General features: G+C 50.3%; 3 protein-coding genes across 13 annotated transcripts; 1 reads left to right on the top strand and 2 right to left on the bottom strand.

Annotated features, from left to right (window-relative positions):
* Positions 1-45: 45 nt before the first annotated feature.
* ART5 (ADP-ribosyltransferase 5) lies at positions 46-3833 on the bottom strand. 7 transcript variants are annotated; one of them, XM_079104865.1, is made up of 6 exons: positions 3719-3819; positions 3236-3472; positions 1765-2175; positions 1446-1599; positions 745-777; positions 46-662 (listed from the first exon to the last, which is right to left on the bottom strand). In XM_079104865.1, the coding sequence occupies exons 2-6, from the start codon at positions 3293-3295 to the stop codon at positions 556-558; spliced, it is 765 nt and encodes a 254-aa protein (XP_078960991.1). In that variant the 5' UTR covers positions 3296-3472; positions 3719-3819; the 3' UTR covers positions 46-555. The 7 variants fall into 7 exon arrangements, with proteins under 7 accessions (XP_078960991.1, XP_078960988.1, XP_078960986.1 ...); XM_079104862.1 differs by having other exon boundaries at positions 50-662; positions 1446-2175; positions 3236-3307; positions 3719-3810; XM_079104860.1 differs by having other exon boundaries at positions 51-662; positions 1446-2175; positions 3236-3381; positions 3719-3833.
* A 1758-nt stretch (positions 3834-5591) lies between these two features.
* ART1 (ADP-ribosyltransferase 1) lies at positions 5592-15157 on the top strand. 5 transcript variants are annotated; one of them, XM_079103763.1, is made up of 6 exons: positions 5597-5667; positions 8932-9470; positions 9859-9964; positions 10282-10800; positions 12100-12141; positions 13534-15157. In XM_079103763.1, the coding sequence occupies exons 3-6, from the start codon at positions 9902-9904 to the stop codon at positions 13840-13842; spliced, it is 933 nt and encodes a 310-aa protein (XP_078959889.1). In that variant the 5' UTR covers positions 5597-5667; positions 8932-9470; positions 9859-9901; the 3' UTR covers positions 13843-15157. The 5 variants fall into 5 exon arrangements, with proteins under 5 accessions (XP_078959887.1, XP_078959889.1, XP_078959885.1 ...); XM_079103759.1 differs by having other exon boundaries at positions 10282-11062; positions 13534-13763; XM_079103762.1 differs by having other exon boundaries at positions 5627-5667; positions 9410-9470; positions 10282-11062; positions 13534-13763.
* A 5-nt stretch (positions 15158-15162) lies between these two features.
* CHRNA10 (cholinergic receptor nicotinic alpha 10 subunit) lies at positions 15163-21828 on the bottom strand. The gene is given in 14 exon segments (XM_079103768.1): positions 15163-15612; positions 16285-16291; positions 16294-16418; positions 16421-16454; positions 16457-16519; positions 16521-16703; positions 16706-16829; positions 17757-17911; positions 18299-18325; positions 18328-18378; positions 18380-18403; positions 18406-18449; positions 20259-20407; positions 20612-21828. Coding segments are annotated over 13 exon segments (1353 nt in total). The 5' UTR covers positions 20326-20407; positions 20612-21828; the 3' UTR covers position 15163.

Genomic DNA, 21828 nt, shown 5'->3' with positions numbered 1-21828 from the left:
GGTTTGCCTGCAATACTACCTATCTGACCTTGAGCAAGTTAAGTCCTTCTTGGCCTTGTATTCCTCATCAGACAAACAGGGTTGAGGAATCCATCTGTTCCCTTTCCTGCCTTCATGGGTGCTGTGAGGCCCCTCTGGGTGTTAAAGCTTCTGGGTTTGCAAGATATGGTGTGTGACAGGGGGCTGACAGGAGACCATGTGTCAGAGTGATCATAAAGTATTATTTTTATTTCCTCAGTCCCTGAGCTTGGCAAGGGCAGATGGTCCAGTCTCATGGAATAAACCAATCATACAATTCCATGTCCTCCATGCTACAACACCATTTAATTGAGGTGCCATCATGATATGTCCCTTGCTTCTCCAAGGAAGTCCCACCAGATAGTATGGCTCCCTCAACCCTACCATGCCTCAGGTCTCCCCACACCCTGTTTGGGAGATGGCTCTGGGGGTGGGTCCAAATCCACGGTCTTGCTTCTCAAGGCTATTTGAAGCCCTCTTCTTCATATGAAGTTCACCAGTTCTTCAGGATTCCTAAGTGGCAGGTGTGGGGGACTTTCAGGGCCCAGCTCTTGAGAGCTGGAACCTTTCAGGGGCCAAGAGTAGGGTCTTCTGGGAAAGCAGAGAGAAGTCCCCCTTGGAAGGAGACTCTGGCTGCTCTACTGCTGGAAAAAGAAAAGAAATTGAAGGGGCCAGCAGGTCCAGGGGGAGTTGAAGCAGCTGAGAGGTGGCAGGAGGGCAACTCACCTGGTCCAGGCACACAGCCCCGCCTCTTCTCCCTGCAATAGACAGCAGGTGAGACAAACTCACACTCCAAATGTCCTTCCCACCAGGCCTTGGCAGGGCCATTCTCCCTCTGAACCCATCTTTTCCTTCACTTAAAGGCAAACTTCTGACTTTTCTTTCTTCTCTTTCCCCCAGGAAATCCTTCCAGATTGCCTCTCCACCTCTGCTCCCACCCATACCCAGTCACTCTTCCATTCTGTCCCTGCCTCATCACTTGGGAGTAGCATATTTGTGTCCTGTCAACCCATCAAGCCTGGGGCCACTGAGATCTGAAGCAGTACTCCTGTCTGTTTCCTTTGCGGGATAACCTCCCTAACCAAGTTCCCTTTGGTCTGTTATACTAGAGCAGATGGAACCTTGTCATTGCAGTGCTGGGGATTGAACCCTGAGCCTCATGAATGTTAGGCAAATGCTCTACTACACAGAAACATCCCCAGCCACAGATGACACATAGAATCATCTGAAAATGTTCACAGATCTAGAAAACACAGGACCTGGCAGAACCTGAGTCTCAGAGGATAATAACTCCAGCTGACTTCTAGCCTCCAATTTTCATCAAGTGAAACCAAGTGGGTCTCCTGAAGGCTCTGGGAACTGTGTTAAGGACGTCCTGGCTTATTTCACCCACCCTGCCAGTCCTGCATCCCCCATGCACAGCTCACCACCCAAAAATGCGCAGTTAAAGTGGCTGCACGTCTGGTTATAGCTCCAGAGAGTCACTAGGCTCCGGGGTCCATCCTGGGAGAACCCAGTGACCAAGAAGACTTCATGGGGGGGAATCAGCACCTCACGTTCCTCAGGGAAGACAGACAGGGCCTGGATAGGGGCCCCAAAACAAGTCCTTAGAGAGAAGAAGGTGGCATTACCAAACCTGTGGGCTACTGCCTCATCCAGGGAACTGGAGGCAAACTGGCCTAAGCGGACAGAGTCCCCCAACCTCTTGGGTTCAAAGTGAAGGCTGCCCACGCCTCTAAACACCACCTCCCCAGGTTCTCCACTGCAGCCTCCATGGCTCCGCAGAAGCTGCAGGGCTCTGGTCAGGTAGAAATGCAGGGCCTTGAAGGGGAAGTGCCTCATGTAGTGTTCGCGGGAGCCACCACCCATCCGCACGGCCTGATTCAGCTCCCAGTACAAAGTATTAGATGAGTTGGTGTAGACCATAATGGCTATTCCATGCTGGGCTTTGAAGCCAAGGGGCAGAGTGAGCCCTTGACAACGATGTTCCCAGGCCTTCTGGGCTGCCTCCCAGGATTCCCGAAGCAGGATGTGATGAGCCATCTCCTCCTTCAGCAGGAGGGCTGCCTTCTCCTCCATCTCCTCTGAGCAACCCACATAGGCATCATCGAAGGTGTCTGGAGCCAGGCCCAGGGGCAGAATAGAAACAGCATAGGCCTATGGATATAAGGAGCCACATAGGAAAGAGTATTTCAGAACTCTAGACAAAGAGTCTGGTGGCTGGTCAGTTCAGAAATACAGACAGAATCTCATTTCTGCACCAGAAAACTGGTGCTTGCAATTTGGCAAGGGCCCAAGGAGGTGTAAATAACATGCAGCACTTGAGTCAGACATGGGTCCAAACACCACCTACTAGCTGTGACATTGAGGAAGTCTCAACCTTTCTGGGATTCAGGTTCTCTGCCTATAAACTGAGGATACTTCCAACCTCACAGGGTCGTTGTGAGGACAGCATAAAGATCACTTCAGTGTAACCTAAAGGGGTCATCTTGTCATTGGAAAGTTTCCTGCACTCAGTGGGAGATAAGGCTAAATGACTCCAGGCACTTTTCTGGCTCCAAGATTCAGTATGCAGGTGATGAACACACAGTCCATATCCAATTACCTGATCCTGTCTCCATCCTCCTCAGACTCTTCCCTCTCATCTTTCTGGAAGCGCTCACAGGCACTCAGACACCACACCAAATCATTGTCAACTTTGAGATTAAAAGCCTTTATCCCAAACTTGGGGGTGGTCGTGGGGAGGTTAAGCCCTGGTCCAAGGAGGGTTTATCTGGACAGAAGGGCACAGGTGGAGTTTGCATAGGCTGAACATGGTGGGAGATGAAAAGTGAGGAGGAGAAAGTTGGAGGTGATCCCTAGGGAAGGGTGACATGAAGGAGGGAGGATCACATGGGCAATTCTTGGAAAGGAGATGGGAACCTGGGATTCTCCTCAGGGATGAAAGTTCCTCAAAGGAAGAGGACTGAGAGGAGAAGAATCCTAGGAATGAGTCCTTGGTGTTTTTTTGTTTTTTTTTTTTTTTTTTTTTTGGTGGTGCTGGGGATTGAACCCAGGGCCTTGTGTTTGCAAGGTAAGCACTCTACCAACTAAGCTACATCCCCAGCCCTGGAATGAGTCCTTGGGAGACAATTTTGAGGATTCGTCCCTCAAACTATCTTCTGGGGTCTGCCCGCAACTTCCCCTTTTGCAGCAAGGAAGTGTTCCTCAGAGTTACCTGCCAGAGGGTATTGAAGCTGAGGTAACTGAGGGCGATCAGCAGAGCTGCCAGCATCATCCCTGGGGGAGTCTTAGGAGGATGAGACCCAGATGAGACTCGCAGCGTAGGAGTCCTGGCTTTGATGGACTGAAGGACTCTTCCTCCTGCAGCGTCGGGGGTCACGGGGCCAGGACAGGGAGGGGTCCAGGACTGGGGTCCAGGCAGGGCAGGGCGAGGGCGGGGCCAAGGGCGGGCCTAAGAGTAGGCGGGGCCTTGAATTTTTGCAGTCCCCTGCACACCCCTGAGTCTCCGCTCCCCAGACTACCAGACGCCCCCGCACTCGGTGTCTCCTGTCTCGTGGCTTCCCCCCAACCCCAGGCAAGAATACATCACTGAGCCACAGCCCCTACCCCCACCCTTTTTTATTGAGACGGTGAAGGTAGGGCGATCATATGGCTCCACCTGGAGATGTGAGGAAGGGTTGGGGGACCCAGGACCCACCTGGAGGTTGTGGAGGCAGAAAGCGGGAAGGAACCCAGAAGGGGCTAAAGTTCCAGCGGGCGCAACGCTGTCCCCCGACTGCTAAACAAAGTCTCTGTGGCTAACTATAGCCCCTGAGCTGTAACCTGACACCTGTCTTCCGCAACTACAGACCCGGGCGTGGGGAGCTGGATACGTGGCGGGGTAAGGAGCCGAGGCCCAAACTGCCTCGCCCGAAGACTGTACGTTCTTTCTCCAGGACCCTTTTTGGTCCCGAGCAAGGCCAGGGCTGGGGGAGGAACTTGAGACTCGGCCTCCCCCTCAAGTGTGCCCTGACCCAGCTGGGCCTGGGCCCCAGACCTCCAGGCCAGGAGCCGGGAGAGGGTCGCCCCGTTAGGGTCCTGGTTGCTAAGAAGTGGTGACTTGAGCACTCGCTGGTTTGCGTACAATTTGCATATGACCCACGCGTTGGGTCTCGCGTTCCAGCATTCAGCAGCACCCCCTCCCTCCCTTCTCTAAAGACTCCCTGCCTCTTCTCCATCAGTAGGGTTCGACCAGATGCAGAGCTTTGGCCTCAGATCCTCTGGGTCCAGCCCCAGCCTCCTCCTTATTCTAGATCCTTTTTCTCTGGATCTCTCAGACTCAGGTGACCCCATGTTTGTAAACACTAGCTTTCCCTCCCACCCTTGTGAGCTTATCTATAAATAACCTGGCTCAGTTTTGGATGCCCAAGTAGAGGTAATGAGAGAAGGGGCACAGCCTGACTAATCAGTAAATGGCTCAGGGAAGAGCTTTCGACAGCCGAACTGGAGGGGAGGTAATGTCATTCCCCCTGAGGCGGGGTCCTGAATTCCAGATTTAAGAGATGGCCACTCTTCTGGGGCTGGGGTGGGCATTCGAGGTTAGATCTATCCAAAGGTCTCTACCCCTGGTCTTGTTCACTAATTTGTCTCATCCCTGCCCTGCTCCACCCCTTCAGGTGGTCCAACAAATAAAGAGCTTCCTTCACCTAGAATCCTTTTTTCTCTCCCCAAACCCTTCCTAAAGTCCAAAGAAGATGACAAAATGTGTCCAGGTAATGGGGGCAGGTAGGGAGGGAGATGGAAATAGTGCTTCCCCACAAACAGATTGAGTATTAGGGGAATAACTTCAAGAAAAGTTCTACTTGCTCCTTTCCAATGAGACTAACCACCCAGGGGCCCTTCCAGGTGAGAGAATCAAGATGCATTCTACCATTTACCATAATTGTGAAAAACAGCACCTTGCCTACATATCCTGCCTGCCCCTCTCCCTGCAAAGACTGGAGTGTTTGCAGTTGCTGAGACAGAAGATACAGTGGGGACATCTTGACCTGTTGAGACAGTCCTGAGGACCAGACTTACTGGAATCATTGCATTGTCCTCTCTCCACCCTCTGGCTTTGAGGAATTGCTTCTCCCATCCTAGAACCCAGAGCCCTCACAAGGACCAAGGGATGGACAGAGGTCCTGAGTGGGGCAGAATGTCCTTCCAGATCACAGGGCAAATCAGGGTTGGAACTGAGACCTAGAATCCAATCTCCTTATGCTGAACCTCTCTGTGCACCTCAGATGAGTCTTGATATTCCCAGAAAGGAATGAAATGCAAGGAGGAGGCCACCCTCTCTTTTTCCTCCTTGGGCAACCAGGGCACAGGACCAAACCCAATAAGGAGGTAGTTTTTCCAGTCAAAATCCTCCATGCCTCAGCCCTTTATTGATTCCTTTTTTCATGGGCAGAGCACTGGCCCAGACTGGGCAGAGACTAGTGTTCCTAAGCCTTGAGGAGACATCCAGAAATAGAAGGGGGAGTGTCACATTTCTGAGCAGCTGTCTGTGTGTGGGAAGTAGGAGGGGTGGGAAATTGACAATATAAAGGAGAAATCTGTCCTTCTCCTCCCCTGGTGACCATCACAGGAGACCACCAACAGCATCCCACCCTGGAAAAGGCCTAGGTAAGGACAACCACACCTCCTCCTGGTTGTTGAGTCAGGGAAAGTTTTTTGAGGTGAATTTGCGGACTCAGTGGAATTTTTAGGAGTCATATGAAAAAGTTTTAGGGAACATTTGATGGAGAGGTTTGGGATATTAAGAAAGGTTTGTGGTCATGGGAAAATCTGGGATTCTTGGGGAAGGGAATGTTCAGCCTGGAAGAGGAGAAACTGACAAGAGGATTGCAATGAACAGGATGACAGGAAGGGCAGAGGAAGTGCAGCTCCCTTGACTGAAAAGGGATTGCCCAGTATCTCCACTTCCTCGCTTCCTCTGTCATCCCACTCCCTCTGACCTCTATTCCCATCTCCCCCTGACACTGGTCACCAGGTCAGCCATCTACCTGCTCTGCAGTATTCTCCCCCAAAGCCTCTCAGACTCTCCTAATCCTTCTGGGGGGTCTCACCTGTGCCTGGTCTTGGGCTGAGCCCAGGGGACACAGAATGGATGAAACCTGATCTCTGCCCACAAGCAGCTCATGGTCCATGAGGGGAGAAATGCATACATGAGGGCAGCTTAGTATGCTTAGGGCAGTGACAGAGGACAGGAGAGTGCCACGGGGGAGCCCAGAGAAGTCAGTGGGCTCCCTGAAGGAGGTAGCCTCTGGGCTAAACCTTGAAGAATGAATAGCCAGGAGCAGGGTGTCCCAAGAAGAGGGGAAACAGCTGGGCCCTGCTTGGAACTTTGCTCTGTACAGCAGAAGTCAAGCAGAGGTGGTGGGGCGGGAGGCTAAAGAGGTACAGAGAGCCTCAAAGACCAGGATACAGAGGTTATACTCTATCCTGAGGGCATTCAGGGATGTTTGATTTTATTTTTTCTGCTTTTCTTTTTAAAGACATGTTCTCATCTCTATGGTCATAATTTTCATCTCTGCTTTTTTACTGTGCTTTTTGAGATATTTCTTCCAGTCAGTTTTGGCACAGGGGTTTTTAAAGCAGGTTAGGAAGATGACCAGAGCTGTGCTTGAGAAAGTGCTCTCCTGCTTCATGATAATCTAAGAGGGGTGACAGAGGAGTTAGGAAGGCCTCCAAGGAGGCAAGTGCAGGCCTAAGCATGGGGTTTGTGTGGATGAGGAAAGGGGAAGGAATCCCAGGAGGGGTCCTTGTGGTGCCCAGCATTAGTTGGTAACTACAGTTTTTTGTTTTGTTTTGTTTTACAATGTGTGGGTTTTAACCCAGGGCCTCCCTCATACTAGGTAAGCACTCTACCACTGAGCTACATCCTCAGCCCTTTTTAAGAATTTTGAAGGCTGGGTTTGTGGCTCAGTGGTTGAGCACGCACCTAGCATGTGTGAGGCACAGGGTTCTATTCTCAGCACTACATACACGTAAATAAAGGTAAAGGTCCATTAACAACTAAAAAAAATTTTTAAAATTTTGAGACAGAATCTTGCTGACTGGCTTTGACCTTATGATTCTCCTGTCTCAGCCTCCTGAGTAGCTGGGATCACAGGGCTGTACCACCCACCTGGCTCAATGTCTCTTATCATCATTCAGCTCATCTTGGACATCTGCCCCTGGAGAGTTCATATTTTCTAAATGGAAATCACCATGTCCTCTCCAAACTAATCACTCATTCAATACATTTTTAGTGAGCATCTATTGTGTTCTGGAACTACAATGAGTAAAAGGAGACTTTAAAGTCTACTTGGTACAACATAGTGCCTATAGTTAAAAATAGGGTACTAGGTTCTCAAGAATTTAAGAGGTTAGATCTCATATTAAGTGTTCTTGCCACACAAAAAACAAAAACAAAATGAAATGAAATAAAAGCAAAGGGAGGGCTGGGTTTGTGGCTCAGTGGTAGAGCACTTCCTTGGCATGTGTGAGGCACTGGGTTTGATCTTCAGCATCACATAAAAATAAATAAATAAAATAAAGGTATTGTATCCATCTACAACTAAAAAATATTTTTTTAAAAAAAACAAAGAGACTGAAGAAAACTTTTTGAGGTCTACTTTGATTGTGGTGATGGTAACATGAGCATAACATTTCCAACCATATTCCAAACCAATATTCATTTAATTAAAATGAAAAAATTAAAAGAGATCAATAATATCCAGCATTGGCAACAATGTGGAAAAAAGGGCACTCACCTTCATTTCTGGTGGGGACAAAGTGGTACCTTTTTGGATGACAGTTTAGCAATGCCTATCAAAACTAAAGACACTCATGTTCTTTAAATATCATTTTCTTGAAATATTTCCTATAAAAACATGCACACAAGTAGACAAGGATTTATATACATGAATGTTCACTATAGATGAAGTATAATATTCAAAGTTAGGAAAAACGCTTAAGTATTCATCATATGATTTAACTATACCATGAAATGCACCATAATGCCATTATAATGAACAGGGTAGATATGTGTATACTGACATGGAAGGAAATCCATGATATATTGTTTCTTGGGGGGGAAAAGGTGATAGAATGTGCATGTGCAAGCATGTTTCCAAAACAAGTGGGGCTCAGTGGTACATGCTTGTAATACCAGCTACTGGGGAGACTGAGGCACAAAGATCACAAGTTTGAGGCCAGCCTGGCAACTTAGCAAGATCCTGCCACAAAATGAAATGGGCTGGAAGAACTGGGAATGTCATTTAGTGGTAGAGCATTTGCCTAGCATGTGTGAAGCCCAGGGTTCACTCCCCAATTCTGAGAAAGAAAAAAAGAGAACTATTGGCAAGCACTGTGGTAGAGCATGCCTATAATTCCAACAACTTGGGAGGCTGAGATAGGAGGATCAAAAATTTAAGGCCAACAAGGCCCTGGGTTCGATCCCCAGCACCCAAAAAAAAAAAAAAAAATTTTTTTTTTTGAGGCCAGGCTCAGCAATTTAGTGAGATCCTCTCAAAATAAAATTTTCAAGGTTCTAGGGATAAACCGGGCACAGTGGCACACACCTGTAATCCCAGTGACTTGGGGCTGAAGCAGGAAGATCACAAGTTCAAAGTCAGCCTCAACAACTAAGCAAGGCCTTAAGCAACTTAGCAAGACCCTGTCTCAAAATAAAATATAAAGAAGGCTGGGGATGTGGCTCAGTGGTTAAGAACCCCTGGGTTCAATCCCTGGTACCAAAAAAAAAAAAAAAAAAAAGTGCTGGGAATGTAGCTCAGTGGCAGAGCACCCCTATACCACAAAATAAGAATAATAAATTAAATCAGCAGTGTACAGAAAACTATGTATGTACATTTAAATATATTATTTGTATATGCTCTGAGAAAGGTCCTGCAAACACCCTATCACTAGTCACCTCTCCCCACTGGCAGAGGTATGTTAGAGTGGGAAGGAATTGTGCTGAGAGAGAAAGAAGAAAGGGAACTTGGACTTTGTGATTCATACACTTACTTCACTGGCAGCAAGCCCATATTACTTTGTAATAAAATAACTAAAAAGAGGAAGAAGGAAGAAGAAAGAAGCAGCGCAGTAGCAGCAGCCCTGACTTAGAGACCACCTGTCTGATCCTGACCCAATGCTGGGACAGCCTCTTCTCAGAGCCACTTTGGGCCCTCAGTCGTGGTTCACCCGCTTCCCAGGGGAGGTGGATGCCCTCTGTACACTTTCCTCCCCCAGTGCCCAGGGGTCTCTATTAGTCCCTCACTGGAAGCAGCTGAGGTTTGGGAGAAGAGGGCTCAGTGCACAAGAGATCTGCAAAGAGAGTGAAGGACCTCTGGACCCCCAGGCCCTGCTTTGTCTGTCCTAGAGTTCTGCTTTCTGCTATGGCCTCACCTGCTGACTGCTCCTGGAACTACCTCACATCCCAGGTGAGGTGAAGCCGGGTCCTCTCACCACGCCCGTCTTCCCAACATTCCCACCCCCACAAACTGCCAGACTAGATAACATGGCATCCACTCTTCATCCTCAAAGTTCCTCCTTCTGGTACCTTTACTCTTTCCATTCCTGCTGCCCCAAACTCCTTTTTCTCCTCAAGACCCAACTCTTTCTCTCCAAGTCTCAACTTGCTGATGTCTTATTATTCATTCTTCCTCCAGAAAGTCTCCCATGCTCCTTCCAGCAAGAAGAATCCTCTCTCTCTCTATTCTGAGCCTTCATTTCTATCTTGGGGGTTCTGTGCCAAGTGCAGGGAGTGGCACACAGTAGGTGTCAATTAGCATTTATTAAACTGTATAGATTAACACTACAATTTTCCAGATGAGGAAAAAGACACAGCAACTTGCCCAGAGTCACCTCCAATATGCAGATTCTTGCCGTGATGCCTCTGCTACTTGTGTCCGTTGGCCTCGTGGACACACTTCAGGTACAGATATCCTCTACCTTTCCCATCAGCCCAGCAGGGAGGTTGGCTGTTGGCTTCTTCTGAACTCTAGAAGGAGGAACAGACGGTAGAAGGAGTGCCTGATGTTTCCCTTGGGGATCGCTCTGCCCAAGGGGCAGTCGCGATGTGGGTCTTGGGGAGCTTGCAACCCGCCGTTCCCAACTCCCTTCCCCTCCAGGTATACACGGGCCCTTCATGCCTTTCTCAAGCCTTATCTCATCGAGGGGAGAACTGGATAATAAGGGCCCCATTCTCATAGGGGCTCATCCTCTCAGTTATTGCCGTTCCCTCCCATTCAGGTCCAGAGCCACCTCATCACACGACGAGACCTCTTCTCTCAAGAAACACCTCTGGACATGGCCCCAGCCTCCTTTGATGACCAGTACACCGGCTGTGCAGCAGCGATGACCACTGCCCTTGCGGATCTCAACCACACGGAGTTCCAGACCAATAAGGTGTATGCAGATGGCTGGGCGCTGGCAAGCAGCCAATGGCAGGAGCGCCGGGCCTGGGGGCCAGTGTGGGGCCTCAGCCCTACCCGCCTTCCCCCACCACCTCCTGGCTTCCGTGATGAGCACGGGGTGGCCCTCTTGGCTTATACAGCCAACAGCCCCCTGCACAAGGAGTTCAATGCAGCTGTGCGCGAGGCGGGCCGCTCCCGGGCTCACTACCTCCACCACTTCTCCTTCAAGACACTCCACTTCCTGCTGACCGAGGCCCTGCAGCTGCTGGGCAGAAGCCAGCATTCTCCCCGGTGCCACCAGGTGTACCGAGGGGTGCACGGCCTGCGCTTCCGGCCAGCAGGGCCTGGGGCTATGGTAAGACTTGGGGGCTTTGCCTCCGCATCCCTGCAGAATGTTGCAGCCCAGCAGTTTGGAGAGGATACCTTCTTTGGCATCTGGACCTGCCTTGGGGCTCCTATCAAGGGTTACTCCTTTTTCCCTGGAGAGGAGGAGGTGCTAATCCCCCCTTTTGAGACCTTCCAGGTGGTCAATGCCAGCCGACCTGCCCAGGGCCCAGCCCGCATCTACCTCCGGGCCCTGGGCAAGCGCAGCACATACAATTGCGAATATATCAAAGGTGAGGAGGGGCACAGGGTCAAAACTGCAGAAAGGTGGGCTTCTCGATCTACAAGGGATTTTGGCAAAACCAAGCCCCATTCTGTGTCCCAGAATGTACATTAAAAGTAAACATCAGTGAGGAGGATCAGTCATGGCACAGCCCCTCTAGCCCCCATTAAGGGGAGACACAGGTTTCTGAAGTGGAATGCTTCTTGTCCCTGAAGGTATCTAGGCCACAGATGGCCACCTCCCTGCTGGGAGGCTGATGAGGGCTCCCTGATCAAGACAGGGTCATAGGCCATCTGAGGGGGCAAGCACACCTGGTCACACTATTTTCCCAGCCAGAAAGGAACTATAAAAATCAACACCCAGATTGCTGTTGCCAAAAATGAGTAAAGTCCCTATTTCCATTTCTAGGAGCAGATTTAAGACAGAATAGGAATTGTGTGCTGGGTATGGGGTAGTGAGACAGCAACTGGTGTTGCACCCCTAAGTTTAATTTCAGGCCTTGGTCAGGCAGGTGTCAGTTGCCCCTCCTGTCCAATCCTGGGTCTGGCTAGAGACAGAATCATGAGGTGAAGATAGGCCCGTTAATTTCTGAAGAGTTTGTGTGCTGCTGTTCCTGGCTGAGCAAGATCCAGTTTTCATAGAGGCCAGAACTGTGACCACAACTAAAATGGTCTGTTGTGGCTTCTGGTTCTACCTTGGACAGGAAGCATAATGAGCATGAGCTGACAGAGAAGACAGGCCAAGAACACAAGCTGCCTTGGCTGGTACAAGGCTTGGGAGTAGGAGAGGTGAATGTAGCAAGGAGCAGAAATTGTCCAGAAAGGGCCCTAGATTTGATGGCTGCCTCCCTTCTGGCCCCACTGCTCATGGATCAAGTCAAACAGCCCAGATCCCACCCTGGGCTAACGGGAGATGGACCAGAACCAGAGGGAAATGGACCAGCTTTTCCTAAGCAAGTCAGGGCTGGACCACCAGAGCTCTGAGGGTCCTTCCCACCAGGCAAGATACTGAGGCTTTCTTTGATTTCTTGCTCTTTGTTTTGTACAGACAAGAAGTGCAAGTCTGGGTCCTGTCATCTGGATACCTCAGGTAAGGGCTGCAGGCATCCAAGAGATTTAGTGTGGGGGTGGGCCTCCAGGTCTTCACCTAGTTGCTTCTTTAAGGAAAAACATATCCTTAATGAAACAAGTGAATCCTCTTAGACTGCTGTGGGGTTGCTAACTTCTTCCAGAGGGTGTTTATGTGTGTACAGGGAGTTGTTTGGGGCAGTACATTCACTTGCTCTCTGGCTGGATCTGCCCCTCCCTCACAGGAGAGGGCGTCAGGCTCCCCACATGTCCTCCTTTGGTCTTTTCTTTCAGCTACAGAATCCACTGTCCCTGTTACTGTATGTTACAGGACTTGGGTGCTGGAAGTCTGGATTCTAGTCCAGGCTCTACCTTAACTTTCTCTATGACCAACCTGTTTTTTCTCTGGGCCTCAATTTCCCTATTTGTAAATAAGCAAATAGGCCCAGAGGACACCAGGGTTCCTTCTCTTCCTTTGAACACCTAGCTGTGCTAGGGTCTACCTGGGCCCACCACTTCTCTCCAAGGGATCGGGCCACTTCCAGGAAAGAAACAGCGACTCCCTTGCCCCCAGATATGGGTCTCTTCTCCTTCCCTCTCTTGGGGCTCTCTGGGCCATGGGCAGGAAGGCTCCCCAGTCTCATTTTGTTCTCCCCATTCTCCCTGACAGTAGTACCCAAGAGTTCCAGATACATCACACCATTATGCTACCACACTCCAATAGTATAGGTATAGTCATCACCCCATTCTATAGAGGATAGAACTAAGGCCCAGAGAGAAGCAACCGTCCTTTGCCACATAGCTCCTAAGGGGCTGTAGAGCCAAACTCTGAACCACCTCACAGGTGGCTCCCACCCTTCCCACACATCATCTGTTATCCTAACAAAATAGTCTGTTAGAAGGAGGCAGAACAGGATTATGGACCTCATTATATATAGTAAAGTGAGACCAGAGATAGAAGCGACTTGCCTAGGGTAAAAAATAAGTGGCAAAGCCAGGACCAGAGGCCATTCCAGCCACCAGCCACCAACTCAGGTCTCCTCTTTGAATTCTAATGTAATTTCAGGCACTGGAAGAATTTAGGATGTTTCCCCCACAGTTCACCCAGCATGTCTCCTACCAGGAATGGGCAGAGGAGCCAAGTTCAGCATTATTTGATCTCACTCAGATCTCTACCCCACATTCCATCCCACCCTTGCACCTCATTTCTGTCTACAGAAGGCATGGGGTTTGACCTAATGGTCACTGGAAGGGGATCTGGAGCTCTCACTGATCTCTACATCTCTACCTTACTCCCTCAATTCTTGCTCTTTGTCTTCCATTACATTTTGTGTATCAGTCCTGCTCACTCTGACAGTTTCTCCATCTTGTATTTTCATGTCTCTCTCCTTCCCTATTTCTGCTTTCCCTGCAGTGGCTGGTCAAAGCTCCCTTTTCACAGACTGGTCCCTGCTGCTGCTGCTCCAGTTCCTTGTGGTGGGGGCCCTTCCAGAGAGTCCAGGCTTCCTCTGATTCATCAGACATTGAGCAGCCCTGCCAGACACTCTGCCGACCTGAGGATGTTGGTCACGTGTGTGCATTAAGTGTTGCCAAGATCTCTGGTAAACCCATTTGTAGGGCTCTGGGACCTTCTCTGAAAGCTGCCAGACCTCTCAGACCTGGAGACACAATAAAGAACCTGGGGACTGAATCTTCCACCAGGGTGCTAGGAATGATACTCTGACTAGAGGCAAGAGGATTCCAGAACAGGCAACAACTCACTTGGAGACAGAAGAGACTTCAACTTTTTGGGGGGCTGATTGGGTAGGAAAGCACGTGACCATGGGACTTGCTGGTATTACTCAAACACCTCACATATCCACCTGGAAAGTTCCAATTCACTCCTCTAGGAAGCCTTCTCTGACCTGTGCCACCTGGCTGGGTTATGGGTCCTGCCTCTGTGCTCCCTGAGGTCCCTGGATGCTTCCCATATCAGACTGTGAGCTTCCTGAGGATAGGGACTGAGTCTGAGGCACAGAGATGATGCCTGGAACTGTGTGAAAATCAGAAAGGGACAAACTCCTGTGAAAGATGGTCTCTGAACTGCCCCTTTGGACACTTCCAAGTTCCCCAAATCTAAGTGTGTGGGAATTGGGCGGACTGCATCTAATTCGAGAGGTCAGAGCAGAGGAAACAGAGTTTTAGACCCTCTGAGAGTCCCAGTCAAATCCCAGTCTTCTCGTCAGCAAAGACGTTAATTTCTGCTGTGATTTGTAAGTCCTGAGGCTTCTGTCTTTAGAGAAAACACAGACCCCTGACTTCTGCCATCACAGGTCCCCAGGAGAAGACAGGACATCAAGGAGATGCTAGGTACACACTTTATTATGGGTTAAGGCTTTGGGAATGGATGTCTGTTTGACCTCCTGCTCTGGAAAGTAGACCATGAATTTTCTTCCCTGAGCCCTAGGCCAGGATAGGCAAGACCAAGTCTCCAAAGCAGCAGCTGCCTATGAAGACAGGAAATGCAGTCAGTGGCTCTCTTCCTACCCTTCTCCTTCCTTCCTGCACGGAAGATTGAACCCAGGGGCATTTTAACACTGAGCTACTTCCTCAGGTCTTTTTTGAGAAAGGGTCTCACTAATCACTGAGGTGGGCCTCAAACTTGTGCAATCCTTCCTCAGCCTCCTGGGCCGCTGGGATTACTGGTGTTACTGCCATGCCCAGTTGCTGTTATGTAATCACCCGCTCTCTCCCCACTAAGAGTTCTGAGTATGGCCATTCAGTTCTGTCCAAATTTGTACTTTGATCTTGATCCTTCCTGGAGTTCTTCTTTAGGAATTAGGGAAGTGGCAGGCTCTGGATCCCCCTTATGTAAGGCATGGACACAAGGGCTCATTGTAGATTGTGAAATTAGATGTGCTGGTTCTGACGAGAAAGTTTCCCAGGCTCTTAGCAGCAGTAAGGACAGGCTGGATTATCTGAGGACCATCAACCACCTGGCTTTTGCCATCCCATCTTGTGGCTGCTGTGGCTATGGAAACTTCCTGGGACCCAGTCCCAGCCCCTCAGAGGGCCTGTACCAGCACCAGAAGACTCATGACCAGGGCCATGAAAAAGAAGATGCCCAGGAAGAAGCGGTCCATCACACGTGCCAGGCGCTTCCAGTCCTCATGGCGGCGCTGGGCAGCCCTGTGGCTGCGGAAGGTGCTGGCAATGGTGGCTACATGGTGCAATAGGGCTTCCTGTCTGCACAGACAGTGTGGCTCATGGCAAGGTCCTGCTGGAGGGCCGGCAGGAGGCTGGGGGCTGGGGACTGGCTCCGGTGGCCTGGGCTGCCCACAGGGCTCCCCTCGTTCCCGTACACACAAGCCCCTTGCCAGGTGTCCTAGCAGGAGGGCCCGAGCCCAGGCTGGTACTGGGCGAGCACTGGGACCACAGTAATGCAGGTTCATGATAAGGATGGTGAGTGCTGTGGAGAATGTGACCATGGTCATAGTAGCCATGTAGTACTTCCCTGTAAGAGAAGAGAGCCATTGGGGCCCAAACGAACTTGGGGATCATGAGTTTCCCAGCTGCTTCCCCCAAATAGGAAGAAGCCCAGAGAAGCTTTGAGTACTTTTCAAGCTCATGGACAGAAGAAGGAAAGAGTTTAATAGTCCAGTTTCTCCTTATTCTCATTCCTCCCAGTGGGCCCACGGAAGTTACCTGCTTTCTGCTTGTTTTCCACACTGCCGGAGGCTCAAATAGTTTATGGGCATAGATTATTCTGAGGCAAACCTGCCAATCCTATCTATACAATTGGGATAACAAGAGAACCTACCTCATACATCTGTGATATGCTCACCTGAGTTAATAACTTGCCAAACAGAAGAGTGCTTGGCACACAAGGAGCACACAGTACATTTTTGCCTATTATTATATGATCTTCCTTCATCAAGCCCTAAGAAAAGGTGTCTCCTACCCTCCCCTAGTGGTGAGGGGTTTCCTACTTGGCTTCTCCTTGACTTCAAAGTGAGGCATGCTCCAAGGACTCACTCTCTCCCACCTAAGCGGAGCCACTCTGCCACTTCAACCCCTGAACCCGCTCCTGGCTAGGATGGGAGCTCAGTGGCTCTCCTCCAAACACGGCTTCCATGCGCTTCAGCCTGGAAAGAAACGGGTTTCCCCAACGCCCTGGCCGGCTCACCGATAAGGCGGGCACGCTCTCGGCGGGCGGCATACTCTCGGCTAGGAGCAGCTGGAAGACAGTGAGCGCCAGCAGCACGGTGGACCCCGAGCGACACCTTCTCTCGCCCGAATCAGCGGGTAGGTGTAAGGCGAGGGTGCAAGCAGCGAGATGAGCACGCAGGGCAGCAGGCAAGGTTGCACACGTAGGCGGCGCTGCGCGAACGGCGCAGCAGCAGCGTGAAGGTCACGTCGGGGGTAGGGCTCGGAGCAGCAGCCATAGGTGAGCACACGCCGCCTAGCCGGCATGCCCAGCACACGCCACTCCACGTTTCCACGAAGGTCGTCCAGGCTGGCGGCTGCGCCGCGAGGCCGCACATCCAGTTGATGCCGCCATGCGTCCCACGAGCCGAACGTCAGACCGCAGCGCTGCGCGTCAAAACGGGAAGGCAGACCACGTCTACGCGGCACGAGCTGCGCGTGATGGCCGGTGCATCCCAGCGCACTGCGCCATCATGCCGCACAAACCAGTTCGTGCTGGCGGATGCAGGTGGCTGCGCGTCAGCCCTGTGGGCAGTAGGGACAAGGCTCACCAAAGTGGCTGTAGCTGGAGGAGCGGCCCCTAATTCAGAGGTGCAGAGCAAGCACCGAGGCACACTCAAAAGGGTGTGAGATGGGGATTATTATCCCAACAGCTCTTTATCTGTAAAACACTTATATTAACAATGATAACATCCTACTAACTGTTTGGGTGCCCACTGTGCCCAACACTTTGCACACCTGAACTCAATCCCTGATAAGCAGGAATTACACCCATGGACTGCTGAGGAAAGTGGAGGCCCAGAGAAGAACCTACCAGGTGACATAGCAAGTACTGGACCTGGGTTACTAGAGTGTGCCATAAGGTGCAGTTCTGCCTGTGGAGGTCGTAGAATGGACATGCCCTGAAGAGGTCTGAAATGGATAGTTCTAAGCTCAGAGACAGGGTAAAAAGGCTTTTGCAAAACCGGGTGTGACACAGTGTCCTTGGGAGTAATCTTCAAAACTCATTAGAGGGCCACGGGAAAGCTATATAATACCATATATTGGTTGGGAGAGACAGAACTGATTGGTGGCATAAAAGAATGTTTCCAGAGGGCTAGACCCTGGAAGTAGAAGCCCTGGGAATCCCTGAGACTCAGAGCTGGTCTGGCAGGGTGGAGGATGCCATAGAGAGGTATAGGTACCACAGACATCTTTCTCTGAGAGACAGAATTGGCCAGAATCTCATAATGGGTTCCCAGGGGACATTGAGTCTTGGTGGCTTGGGACAGCCTAAAACAGGGGTGCTTTAGAGGGGCGGTGAGCTCCTAGCATTTTAGAAGGGTACCAGAGGAAAGTTTTCTAGGGCAGCATGGCAACAAGATTAGGTGGTAGGGAGGGGGATCAGTGTACACCCAGGGCTAAGGGCAACTCTAGAGGCTAGGAGATGGGAGGGGCCCAGGGAGGCAGTACTTGTTATAGAGTACGATGTCTGGCCGCCACACAAGACTGCTGGGAATGCGGATGGCATCCAGGCCACCATAGGCATCAGGATCCCATTGTAGGTAGGCATCTGTCCATTCCTGCCGGATCCACAGGTACAGGGTGAGCACCTGGTTCCGTTCATCCTGGTGGGGGCAAGGAGTAGACATCTGTATAAGCATATCCTGTCCTCTTTTTGCATATTTACCTACAGGATTCTGGTGAGCCACTCACTAACTGACTTGCTCATACAGTCTAGTACCCAGTCCAGTACTTGCTATGTCACCTTGGTAGGTTCTTCTCTGGGCCTCACTTTCCTCAGCAGTTCCATGGTGTGTAATTCCTGCTTATCAGGGATTGAGTTCAGGTGTGCAAAGTGTTGGGCACAGTGGGCACCCAACAGTTAGTGGATGTTATCATTGTTGTTAATATAATGTTTACAGATTAAGACTGTTGGGATAATAATCCCCATCTCACACCCTTTTGTCCCTTGACATGGTAACATTACATAGCTGTACCCAACCATAACGCACCATGTCGATGATCTGGGACAATGTCACCTTTCCAGGGTCACATTCAGAGTCTGGTCTGTGTCTGCCACAGGTCTCAGGGCCACTTGTGTAGTTGGCGAAGAGGTCCACGGAAACAACTTGTGAGCCAGCCTGCCCTCAGCTCCCAAGCACTCTGGAGGATCAGGTCAGAAGGGTTGTCCATCCATGACCCTGGTCCAGGAGCCCTCTGCTCACAACCTCCACCCCTGGCTGGAACCTTATCACCTAGTTCACTATTTTATAGCCTTCCAATATTTGTCCTCTGTCCCTATAGCTGTGGCTTTTTTCCTTCCTGGCCTGCCTCTAGGGAGGAATGAAGTAAGGACCACGGACTGGCTCTGGAGCAATGCTATCTTCCCTACTTTTTCCTGCCCAAGGACCTGGATTCTGCCTGCCCTCCTACAGAGGCTAGAGGGACCCAAAGAGGCCAACAGGAATGCAGAATGTTACCCAGCTGTTCTGAATTCCATTATCCATACCCTCCTGTCTCTCAAACCTTTCTACTCCATCTGCATTTCACCTGTTTTCCCCAAAGCGTCGAATGTACGGAACATTCCCTCTCTGCAGTCAGTTACTGGTTGGTTGGTCTGTTGCTTGTTTGTTTTGAGACAGGGTCTCAGTGTGTTGTCTGAGCTGCTCTCAAACTCCTGGCTCAAGGGATCCTCTTGCCTCAGTCTCCCAGGTAGCTGGGACTACAGGTTCATATCACTGTGCCTAGCATTATCTTGTCTTAAAACACACTAGGTCTCCCTGCCCCCCTCTGTACTGGGGATTGGCCTAGCTTCCTCTCTTTTTTGGGGGTTGGGGTGGGAGTACCAGGGATCGAACTCAGGGGCACTCAACCACTGAGCTACATCCCCCAGCCCTATTTGTATTTTATTTAGAGACAGGGTCTCACTGAGTTGCTTAGTGCCTCACCATTGCTGAGGCAGGTTTTGAACTCGCGATCCTCCTGCCTCAGCCTCCCCAGCCACTGGGATTATAGCATGTGCCACGTGGCTGGCTAGCCTCCCCTCTTTTAAAATATTTTGAGACAGGGCCTTGTGAAGTTGCTGAAGCTAACCTCAAACTTGTGATTCTCCTGCCTCAGCCTCTTCAGTAGCCGGTACTATAGGCACGCACCACTGCACCCAGCTCCCATAAACTTCATGAGACACATTTTCCTTGTTTCCTGATTTAAACATTGTTCTCACAATCCTGTCTCATCTCCTGCCCCATGCTCTGGAAACTTTTCTTTTTGGTGCTGGGGATCAAGCCCAGGGCCTGGTACATTCTCTAAGATTGTGTTTCTACCACAGAATTACATCCCTAGCCCCTAAAATCTGCTCATTACCTTGTGTTCACTGTCTCAGCAAACTGCATCCCTAGTGACCTCAGGAAATCTGGGAATTATCCTGCCTTTATCCTTTCTGTCCTTCTCTGCCTGCAATCCAGTCAGTCTCCAAATCCTGTCAGGTCCTCCAATTCTGCTAGCCATCTCTTGAATCCATCAGAGCTCTCCTCTCCATCTCAGAACCCTTTTTCCCTCCTGGGCTATAGCAGCATCCTCCTCCTCACTCTCAAGCTCACCCTCTCCTACACCCTCCATGCCTCCTGTAAATCAAACTTTTAAATATGCAAATCTGACCCGGCTAGTACCTGCTTAAAACCTTTCAGGACTCTCATTGGCTGCATGACAAGCACTGACCTGGCATTCAAGGTTCTCCTCCGACTTCTTCAGCTTTCTCTCTGGAAGCCCCCCACCCTCCACATCACTGTTCCCACCCAGCCTGGCATGTCTCCTTTCACCTTCTTTAGCGCCCCTTTTCTCCACAGTCTTAGAGAGCTTGTTCCCAGCAAAATTACTGAAGTAAAAGAAAAAAGAGAGACCATGTTGGAGAGAGGGTTGGAGCAATAGCAGCGATAGCAGGAGAGGTCATGGCTGGTTCACTGGGCTTCCTACCTGTAGGGAGCAGGAGCAGGAGTAGAAGGCCTAGGCAGAGGTGATGGTTCCGGGTCTCCATGGCCATGTCACAGCCAGGGTTGGAGCAGGTCACTGGCCAGACCTAGGACAGAATCAGGCCCAGCCAGCAAGAATGGTGTGGACAGTACCTGGAAATCAGAAAAAGACTGAGAACTCTCATGGATCCACCTACCCTCTGGGAAGCTCTGTGGCCCTTTTAGTTATCTGACCATCTCATTTGTGCCTTCCCTACTGTCAGCATGTGGCCCTTGGCACTGGCTGTTTTGTCCTTCTTTGCTGGTTACTTCTTCTGGCCTTGGCTCCTCTCCCTTTCTATGCTCTGTACCCTTTACCTTGCACTTTCTCAATTTCCTTTTCTTCTGTAGCCATCTTGGTCTCTGCCTCCTTGACTCTGATCTTTCTCTGCTTTCCACTCCCTTTCTCCTACTTTTGTTTTAGTTCCCCTGACTTCTGTCCTCCATTCTCTGCACCTGGACTCTAGTTGAGTTTGTTGATCTCCCTGCAGAACCAGGGGTAGGAATGTTATCAGCCCTGAGGGTTCTTAGGGTTAGGACAGTGGCCCCACCCCCTTTGCCCTTTTATTAGCTTACAGGGTTGGGGCACCTGTGCCCATGGGAACAGAGCAATTGAAATTGACACCTCAGGCTGTTGGGACCTAAATAATTCAAATTCTGTAAAGCAGCACTCAGTCTCAGTCCATCCTAGGGGGTTGGAAAGAATAGGGATGTGCAGAAGATTGTGGCTTAAGGTGTGAGGGGCCAGGGCCCATGGATGGCAACTGTTCTTCCAGCTCTGAAACCATTGCCTGAATTCTGGAGGCTCCCTTTCAACCTGCAGCCCTCCTCCTAGAGAGTCTAGGTACTTTGTACCAAGCAAGCTCTCCCCTCCTGGTGGGAGTCATGCTGAGCCTCAGGCCGTGCCAGGTGCCTCCCCAGAGCAGGAAATGCAGCCCATGTCCTCTTTGTAGAGTTCCTGCAGTCATTTCGGTCTAACCTCTCCCTCCCCAACCACCAATGTCCAAACACTGGCAGTGGGGGGTTGTGGGGAAAGTTTAGGCTTTAATCTCTTTCACGTCAGCTTTATGAGCTGTTTGACTTGGGCGAGATATGGACACTTTGAGTTTCAATTTTCTCAGTCTGGATAATGGGATTAATGGTACTCACCTTGAAAGCTGGAAGGATTAAATGAAATAACCAGAGTGCAAGGCAAGTGCATAATGTAGTAGACAATCAATAGTATTTGCTGTATGGTGTGAGTTAGGACAGCTTCAGGATCATACACTTAAAATTCACAGGTATTTACCATATAGTTTTAGATTACTTTTGTTCAAGTTGGCTCATTAACTGACCAATGGTTACATATATTTGTCTGGCAATCACATTCATGTCCATGACTCAGACATTGTAGCTACATGAATCCCTTGCTCTTTCCCCAGCCCAGTCCCCTCTCCTACGGACTAGATCTATATATCCATCTTCCCAGCATCTCCCTCTGGATGTTGCATGTGTTTCACATCATTTCAAAATGGAAGTGCTCACAAAACCCAGCA

Source organism: Sciurus vulgaris (genome assembly GCF_902686455.1).
Source record: "Sciurus vulgaris genome assembly, chromosome: 11".
Classification (NCBI taxonomy): Eukaryota; Metazoa; Chordata; class Mammalia; order Rodentia; family Sciuridae; genus Sciurus; species Sciurus vulgaris.
Note: the sequence above shows the minus strand (reverse complement) of the source record. Positions and strands in the feature narration are given on the sequence as shown.